At 34.9% G+C, this 10,000-nt stretch overlaps 1 protein-coding gene across 3 annotated transcripts in view; it reads right to left on the bottom strand.

Annotated features, from left to right (window-relative positions):
* Positions 1 to 10,000, bottom strand: part of LOC119597806 (nuclear hormone receptor FTZ-F1-like) — a 170,548-nt gene that overhangs the window by 309 nt on the left and 160,239 nt on the right. For 2 of the 3 annotated variants that reach the window (XM_037947447.1, XM_037947444.1), the window contains 5 exons: positions 7,955 to 8,044; positions 7,402 to 7,570; positions 6,809 to 6,921; positions 3,641 to 3,844; positions 1 to 2,830 (listed from right to left, as the gene is read on the bottom strand). The exon at positions 1 to 2,830 is cut by the window's left edge and continues 309 nt beyond it. In XM_037947447.1, the coding sequence (XP_037803375.1) occupies positions 3,698 to 3,844; positions 6,809 to 6,921; positions 7,402 to 7,570; positions 7,955 to 8,044 (519 nt within the window). In that variant the 3' untranslated portion in view covers positions 1 to 2,830; positions 3,641 to 3,697. The remainder of the gene's footprint in view (positions 2,831 to 3,640; positions 3,845 to 6,808; positions 6,922 to 7,401; positions 7,571 to 7,954; positions 8,045 to 10,000) is intronic. The other variant, XM_037947445.1, reaches the window with a different exon arrangement.

Raw genomic sequence — 10,000 nt, forward strand, 5'->3', positions numbered from 1 at the left:
AACAAGTATACGATTTTTACAAAGAACACTTGTTTATTTCTTTACAGGACGTGAGAGAAATATGTACAATTTTTTTTTTTTTTTTTTTTTTTTTTTTTTCAGTGTTTAGAAGTCAAGTAGCTCAATGCCATTTGAAAAAAAGTAAATACATGATTTTAAGCACATTCTTTTCCTAGAAACAACATCAGAAAGGAAGTGACATTGAACAAATCATTTTAGAGTGAAGAAAGAACTGTGTAAACCAGTAAAAAATACAAAGAAAACAGTGATCATGAGCCATAAACCATAAACTCAATTACGCCCATATCCCATTTACAATGGAATATGCATCGACATACTTGATTCACATCTATTGCTCAGAATCAGCGGTTTCTTATATAATGAATTAGAGAGTCAGCACAGTGTGACTTAGATTCATCCCAACACCTCACTTGTGCTGAAAAAAATTGGTTCCAAAAATAAATCTCTCTTAGAATTCAACAGCTGTACACCATATCCTGATAGATCTAAGTCAGACTGTGTTTGAATTACATAGTAAACAGCTATAGTAGATTTTAGGGATAAAATTTTCAATTGGTACAAAAATAATTTGTTTTTTGCTAAGGCTCAATGCCTTAAATTTTTCACTGGTACTGCTTTTTGAAAAAGCACAGATTTTTTTTATATAATTTTCTAAAATAGTCATAAAGATGATAATTATAATAACAATAATAAACAAAGAGATGTGCACTTTGTAAGTAGGTGAGAGACAGGAAATACAGCATTAATGTTAAAAGTGGCAGGGTACTGTTAGCTGCTGCCGTTGCACACTTTATCATATCAATGGTTGTTCTTTCCTTCACGTTAAATAAATTAAAAATATTAAAGGAGCTTTAAAATTTTAAGTCCTGCAATGAGGAGCAATAAGAGAAGAAAATATAAAAGTAAACTTACACATCTACAAGAAAACTATACAAAATGTGGCCAAGACAGAAATATTGAAGAGAGAACCAAGAGGACAAAAGAAAAGAAATGCAATGTTTTAGCAGCAAAAAATATTACAAAGAGAGAAAAAAAAATCAAAGGAGAAAAAATGATAATTAGCTATGCGGAATGTGCAGCAGCGATAGTGATGATTCTAATGATGGATGACGACCGTGATTACGCTAATAGACCACCAGGGGAATGCATAATCTAAGTGAAGAATGCCCACGAATCCCTTGAATTGGAATGTTCCAAATCTTAATTCAATGCTTAAACTAAATAGATCAATTAAAAACTATAAAAAAAAAAAAAAAAAAAAAAAAAAAAAAAAAAAAAAAAAAAAAAAAAGCAGAAAAGAGGTATTGCTTCTCATTGCCAGGCAAAATGATTAAAAGAAAGAGTAGTTTTAACTTGTATTGCAAATTGCTCTCTCGTATTCTAAATATCATTCAGAACTACTTTTCCGTCTAATAATTTTTTTTTTCTTTACCAAGGGGGCATAAAATACAGGCAAAATTTCTTTGTAAAAGAAATACAAAGCCAAACAATATGCCTTCTATGGTCCAAGTAATAAAACCATGAGAGTGTACAGTACATGAATTTGTCATTAAAAGTAATAGAAATGCATGTAACCAATAATACAAACATACATTTGCCTCCTGTCTGTGCTGGTTCATGTGCCACAACTGCAGTAATGTCTGTGTTTTGTACATGCTAGGTTAACTTAGTTGAGGCACTAGAATTTTATGCTTCTGCTTCTTAATTAACAAACTACAAATCATTATATTCTAAGTGACAGACATACACAAGTAGAGCAGCCAGCCTGCCTACCTCGCATGAACACATATCCTGGACAAGTGGCAGCAATATCTGGGTAAAGATGCTTGCTCATGCAAATATACCTTATTTTGCTACTATAATCTCTTGTACAAAACAACAGTATCAAAAACTATTTCACAACACTTACACTATGTGTTATGCATTATGAAGATATCATTTATATCTGGGCAAACAGCTTTTTGGACATGTGCCCAGGTTTTACAATTATATTTAGAAATAAATAGTTATATAGTCGTGAAACATATTGACAAGTGAGAGCTTTGTACCAAAGTGAGTGAGGAGACCGCCACCATAAGAAAAAGTGAGAATGAGGTATGATGCGCCTTAGAAAGAGGATGTGTAAGGGATAATATCGTTCAGTGAGAGTAGCGCACCACTGACTGATCAACACTTGGAGCCTCAACTTCCTAATATTAGTCCTGATTGCACCATGGTGCTTCTGGTAACAACTGACAGGGACCATTTAGCACTCACCACTAACCACTTGCCTCAAAAGAGTTCTTTGGGCTGTTTGTACCTCATGGCTTCCCCAGGAAGGCTTAGCACCATAAATTACACAGTAAGGTCTCAGGCTCAGGAATGACAATACTGCCCTTTAAAAGGGTATGACTAGCACAGCACTTCACCAAACGGATGTTTGTGACCGTAGTGGTATAGGGTCAGAGTAGGTCTCATTTAGCTTTACACTCAGTAATTTAAAGTACAGAATGAGAATGTGTAAGTATATATCCTCTATAAAAAGATTTTATTTAATTTTTTTTACTTTTTATTTTTTTTTTTATGTTTTACTCCTTCCTCATTAACTTTTAATTACTGATTGATTCACTGCTTGAGCTGACCCGAGGCTGGCTTCTGTGGGCTGGGCAGTGTCAACAGGGCTCCGCTTCCATGTACTATATAGACTGGTGGAAACACAGCTGAGAATCCCATGATGGTCGTTCCAGGACGTTGCCTTGTATGGTGTGTTGGTCATGGTGGAGACCCTCCTTCTGGCCTGATGTGATGACTCGAGACTTACATGTCCACCCTGAAACGAGTTTTCAATATCAATATTGTTTTATGGCATGAATTAACTCAATGCCGACGGGCATGATATGTAATTACATGCCATGCCCACTGTGAGTTTACTTTATTAATTATTTTTACACACAGATGGCTACACTTGTACTAAGTCAACAATGAGCCAATTACAAGTACTGCCTGTCTTACCTGTTTACCCTTTTCCTTGATTTACAAAAATATTTTGCATTATATTATTTTGCTGTTAGTAATGTTTATAATATTATAGTACTTATAATGTCTATAATAAAAATAACACCATTGACATGCATATCATTAGTAAAAAATAAGTTTTTCCCACCAATTCAAGGAAAGGTGAAGTCAGGTAAGGTCACAAGGTCTTCTAACTGACTAACTGAAGCACTAGCAGAGCCATCTATGTGCAGAAACATTTCACAAAAAAAAATTAAAAAATTAAAACAGCATTTTTCTGGCGGCATTGGGTTAAAAAAGTTTATCTTATTTCCTATTATGTTCTTCAGTGGAATGTGCAAAGGAAATATGAAAAAATATCAGAAATATCATTCTTTTTAGATGATTTCAAATTTCTGGCATTTGCTCATTCGGGTAAAATTTATGTTAAGCTGTTGTTCATGCAGGCTATGCAATCAAAATATTTGACATTTTGAGAAAAAAGTATTTATGAATACATATTTCATCACAATAAATGTTTTTTCCTTATAGACCAAATTTTAAAATCTCAAATATAAAGACTAACCAAAGACAGAATTCTTAAGCATCATGAAAGGGAAATAAACACCTTAGTCCAAGTTCTCACCTTTATATACACATGTGGCGCACTGGACGGTTGAAAGCAGGGAGTTACCACTTCCTCTTATTTCCTTTTGGTGTGCAGCATCTCCATTAGCAATGTCTGTGTGGGTGCTGCTCCATTTATATGCTTGTAATACAGGAATTTTTCGCCGTTTTCAGCAAGGAAGTGCAATTCAGGTAGAAGGTCCATGAGCTTCTGGTATTTCTCCTGGGGATTATATATGAAGATAAATAGTAAGGCCATTAATCCCAGCTTTAAAGAAAAGAAGGGGAACAAAGGGAAAGCTTACCAATAGTAAACAATCTTTTTAAGGAACTGATACAATATTAAACTCCTCTCTCATTCTTAGTGATTCTAGTAGTTCAATAAAATCTGCTAAAAAGGAAAAGTCATGTTAAAAATCAGATCAATTGGATCAGTCCCTTCTTCACATAGGCTGCCCAAACACAATAACAGACACTTTGAGCAATGAATCTCAAGCATGAAGGTTGAAAGATAAGGAGAAGGCTGATGAGCAAAGTCTAGAAAGAAATGCCAATGAGCGGATATAGCAGTCAGTACAAAGATTTTTGGCTTGATGAGACGTTAGGATTACAATGACTAGAAGTTCTTGAGATGGAGAACAGGAAAACAAAAGACTACGAAAGTCAATGCAGTTACTACATCTACTATATGAATCCTCTTAGTCTGACTCACAACTCAACATCCATAAAATAACAGGACAGTTACTACATTCAGTTACACAGTCAAATTTAGCGATCACTGTCATTGTTATCATCATTATTATCATGATTATTTATCATAACAATGTGAAGTAATAGAAGAGAGAGAGAAAAAATAAAAGAAAATAAAGAAAACAAGAACATAGGCAGATTGGCAGAATAGATTACATTAGTCATTTCACTGACACTGAAAGATTTCAAAGCAATAATGAATCAAGAAGGCCACAGACAAGAAAGCAACCTACATATAGTCAGCTTATAGGTATGCAAAAGTACAAAGCACATTGATGCATAAACCAAAACAACTAGCCACACACTCTCAGTTGTGCCATCTGGATTAAATAACAGTAACAATACAGTAAGTACCTGAGTCAACATATCAAGAACAGAATGATTCAACTGAAGTCTATAAGAGAAAAAATGGTTTCAACCTAGAATGGACAACCCCTAGGCCTAGTGACACCAGGGCTGATGGAACAGGGTCAGGGTAGGCACCTGCGACCCAAGCATGAGTAACCTCACCCGCTCTAAGACCAGCCTGCCACACTTCCACAGTGAGGTCTATCAGCTGGCTCATGAGGGACGCTCAAAATAAGCCTGCAAAAGACAAACTCCAGGGCGGGTGTGTTTCAGTCATTGTGACAATAGTCAGTTTGCTAGTGATGATTTGTTGACTGACTGCTACCCTGTCACATATATCCTTCTGAACCATTCCTACTGCATTGCAACTATCCAAAAATTTGTTAATAACTGCATTAACAATAAAATGTCTTTACATTGAAAACAATGGAGAAGAACAAAAAGAACTGAGACAAAAAAAAAAGTCAGCATATTAATGTCAAACAAGGACTATAATCAGTAGGCAATTTCACATGATAAAAGACAAATACTAACCCCTTCATATACTATTTTTATTTAGAAAACATAATGGACGGAAGGGAAAGGAAGTGATATATGACACCATAGCAACAAAAAAATATTTACTTAGCAAAATTACTGCTGATAATTTATAAGAAATTCTTATGCAGAAAAAACACCCCTTTGAATCTTCACAATAAGCTCTGTCATCCCAAAGAAAATGGGATATCAAGATCAAACAAAACAAAGAAAAAGTAATTATGTAATGCCAAAAGATATAATTTAGTACACAACAATGTTATCAGTTTTGGAATAAAATTATCTCACTGTCATCAATCACAAGGTGCTGTACTTTGCATAATTTTCCTAAAATAATTAGCTCATGCCATTTTCCTTAGGATGGCAGTCTTCCTTTTATGATAGGCATTTCATGACTAAGGCTGCTAATGTGGTTGGGCATTGTTAAATAAGACATGTATAAGCTAACCCAGAATATGTGCAAATGCAAATGGCATGACAGAGCTCAGTTTTCTTAATGTAATTAGGATAATAGTTTTTCATTAGTCAGAAATTCCACATTTCTGTTGTCAGCTGATCAGTAACCCCTTTATGATGGCAAGAAAGGAGTAGCTGTATCTGTAATACTATATGAATGTGTATTTAACACATCCGAGCTCACAATTCAGAAATGTACTAATTTTGCCCTCTAAGTCTTCTCAAAGATAGGCTCCATTTTAAATATTCATATATTTATTCTGCCATTCCCAAAATACAATTTATACAAAATCAAAACAAAAAGAGGTTAACACATTTGCATCAAAATGACATGTGATAAGAAGATACTCTCAAAAATCAACAATTATATGACAAAATATCAATGAATCTTTTAATTCATAGCACATTATGTAAATTTTCAATTAATGCATAAACCAAAATATAGAAAATCTAGCAATAAAGTCCTAAGACATATAGAAAATTGCTCTTTCATAATAGCTATACTCAAATGTCTCTGTCTTTGCTGATAACCCTTGTTACCATGTACTCAAATCTCTCTTTTCTATTGTAACGGTCCTTTCCCTAACACCCGAGACTTCAGTATCATTAACTTATTTATTCCACAAAAATAAGTAGATAAGGGAGAACAGAACCCATAAGGAAATAGAAGTTCATGCACTAATCACCACCAGCTGTACTTCAGTATTGCCATCAATCAGGGGTTAAAATATGGGGTAATTTTCATCCAATTAAGCATTCTATTGGCCTCACCATGTGCTAAAAAAGAGGCTAGTTGTGATATTGAGGAGTGTCAAGTAAAAAAAAAAAATAATAGTAATAATAGAATCATATATTCTAATATATGCTACAGTGTGCAAAATTAATAAAAGAAAGTATGCTAATTCATAATATAAATTTCTAAACATTTATAGAGAAAAACTTCTAGTTGTAAGTAAACACTTAAATTGCATTGTAAACCACCTTACCTTGAATATAAAAAATATGATGTAAAAAAATAATAATAATAAAAAAAAAATAATAAAAAAAAAATGAAAACAATGCATAAGCATATCTACGAATACAACTGTAAACTTACCGTGTCATCTGGGTACACATTGGCCGTATATTCCATCAATGCCTGTCGCACCTGGTCGTGAGCAGCTGTAACTGATCTACGGTCACTAAGCAACCGTACATCTGCAATGCAATCCATAATTCCTACAATCAGTATGAGGATTTTCTCAAAACATTTTACATATAGGAAACTTTAAATCAAAATCATGGGTATAGGCTTTAGCTTGAGGATAATATCTCTTAAATCTCTTTCTTTTTACATGTAAAGTAATTTTTACACTATTATGCTATTGTTACTTTTTCTCTTATTTCTTTTATGGCTGGACAGGTTTCCAAGAATTTGTTGATTGTTCATACAAATTAAAAGATTAAGATTATTTTGGATAATCTCATGAAACAGATTTCCCTTTGGAATACATTAAGAGAATACAGATCCTTGATAACCAGAGATATAAGCCATTTCCTGCCAAAAGAGGACAGCCAATGCTATTATCAAATTTGCAAAGAATTTTGAATTATGCTTATGTCTTGTCATTACTGACAAGACATAAGCAACAGCGCTAAGCAAATTCAAAGTATATACCCTTTGTCACAAAATACTACTATGATATTTACCAGGATTTAGTAGAATGATAAATTTGATACAGACAAAGTCCGAGATATCAAATTTGAGGTCCACAAGCTTATTGAGAATAGCATGAAAACGATCTGCGAACTGAGTCGTTCCCAACAGCGCCAGAGACAGCAGGTCAAACTTTTGTCCATTGGGAAGTGTAGTTTCATCCTGAGGAAAAATCCAAGGTTAGTTTGGGAGATATATTTGATAAATAAAAATCACTTACTCGGAAATATATTAGCATCTATGTTTCTAAATGTATCAAGGGCACACACCTCTACTTCTAAAAAAGGAAAGGAGAAAGTATGAACTTATGGCATAAATACATTTAGTTGTATGGATATATATACATAAAGTATACATAGATAAATTATCTATCCCTATATCTATATAATATAATCTGACTTTAAATATAAATATCAATATACATATAATACAGTATAATAAATAATAGCAATATTATACAGCATTATACTAACCAAATCAAATATATCATATATTACATTACATATAAAACATCAATTTTATATATAAACCCTTGGAAATTCTCACCTGCAGCCTGTTGTGTATGCGTTGATGTAGATGGTCTAAGATAAGCAAATCTGACCAAGAATGCTGTAGTAGCTTCATCTGATCGTCAACCTGCAAACAAAAAAAGGAATATTTAGTATTTCATTTAATCTTCACCAAGCAAAGATTCCCAGAAAACAAATACTGTCTGAAAGATGCTACTAATAAATATTTCTAAAGATAATTTCTCTATTAACCTTCAAGTCATTGAGAGAAACGCCCTCACAGTCAAGTAATTTTACACCCATTTCCTTCTATCTCTTAAATTCTTTATCTTTTATTCCTTAAATCCTTTACCCTTTATCCTTTAGATACCTCGTTAACGGCAGGAGACTATGGCCGAGTAGCTCCTCCTGACCTAGTTTACTACAATTTGTTATCGCTTATTTGGCTATTACTTGGATAAATGGCTGTGAATGCTCTTATGTGTTTGACTGTATTTTTTCAATAACACTTTATTGAATTTCCCCCGGAATTGTTGATGATAAGGCTTTCCGTAACGAGCCGAGATCAAGAGAAGCACATGTATTATGAAAGATTTCCGGTAACAGCAATTAAAAGCTATATCTCTCTTCCATTTGTTTGAATAATAAACCATACCCTATCTCCCTCTCTGCAACCTACATCTTAAGGCCCCCTTAGAGGCAATAATAACCCTATTCTTATACAGAGCCTTAATCTTTTACGATCTTTGCCCCACTTTGCCCTACTAACCCACATATTACAGTAGACAGGTAAGCTGGGCGATAAGGGGACCAGCTTAACACGTGTGTGACTTATTATCTATTATGCTACACGCCATGACTGAGAATTGCTAAGAAAGGTTTACTAAGTGCCTTGATGAGCGCAAATAAAGTGGATTACTGTTCTTTACCTTCGTGAACACTAAAACGGTGAGCAATTCAGTTTCGAAATTATATAAAGATAAGAAGATTAAAAGGTACTTTCTGTCAAGGTGCGGAAACCTTATAGGGAAGCCTCACACAATTGGTATAAATCTATTAAAATGAAAAAGAGAAGATACACGTGGAAAGAGAACTGGAAATGGAGGTTGCGGCAGCCATTTTATTCCAAGCCTATGGATGTACCACATTTGTAAGAAAAAAAAAAAAGGAAATCAAGTATGGAAAATCAGCCCTCTCCCAGCTTTGACCCTTTCCCCCTCCCCCTTCTGCCCTACCCCCCCCCCCTCCTTAAAAGTCAGCCCCAAAGAGAGGGAAAGCAAAAGAAGAGAAAGTGGTCCCCGCCACGAGTGACGTGGTCGTGGTCTCCCATTGGCCTTGAATCTCTACCCCCCCCCCTCCATACGACCCCCTAGTGAGGAGGGGGAACTAAGATATTTTCTACTGATTTTATGGTGGTACTAACACACCACGCATTAAAACAGTACATTTATTGTTATTTTCTATTCCTTTTTTTCATGCCTTCAAAAGCATCCCCGAGAAAAAAAATTTTTTTAATCAGGTTCTTGGAAATTGGCAATTACCTAACGACACTGAATTGCACTTCGACTTATAATTAAAATACCTGATGATATACACTCGTATTTAACGCTTGGTGGAGCAGCCTCAAAACCGCGAGTTTCACCGCAATGCATTTTTTTCCTTTTATTTTATTTTTCTCTCTCTCTTTTTTGGCACTTTTCTGCCCTTCAACAAAGAACTAGGAAGTTAACCGCTAGACTTGAAGTTGTCTCTCGCTACTATCGTAAAATACTATTTTCGCAATAACAATGATGAGAGTAACGTATCTGTGTGTAAAACAGGGCGGCGGAGGGGAAAATGGGCTTTACGAGGCGTGCACAGAGAGTCGACAACGGCTTGCCACGAAACTAGGACGTCACTCTTTCATCCTTGGGGTTGTCCTTGGTGCAGATGACGGAAACTTAAGCGTGACTCCCTGCCTCTCTACCTGCTTCACATCTTCCTGCATCCAGCCTCTCTCTCTCTCTCTCTCTCTCTCTCTCTCTCTCTCTCTCTTTCTCTCTGCCTCTCTCTCTTTCTCTCTGCCTCTCTCTCTTTCTCTCTG

This window comes from Penaeus monodon, chromosome 40 (assembly GCF_015228065.2).
Source record: "Penaeus monodon isolate SGIC_2016 chromosome 40, NSTDA_Pmon_1, whole genome shotgun sequence".
NCBI lineage: Eukaryota > Metazoa > Arthropoda > Malacostraca > Decapoda > Penaeidae > Penaeus > Penaeus monodon.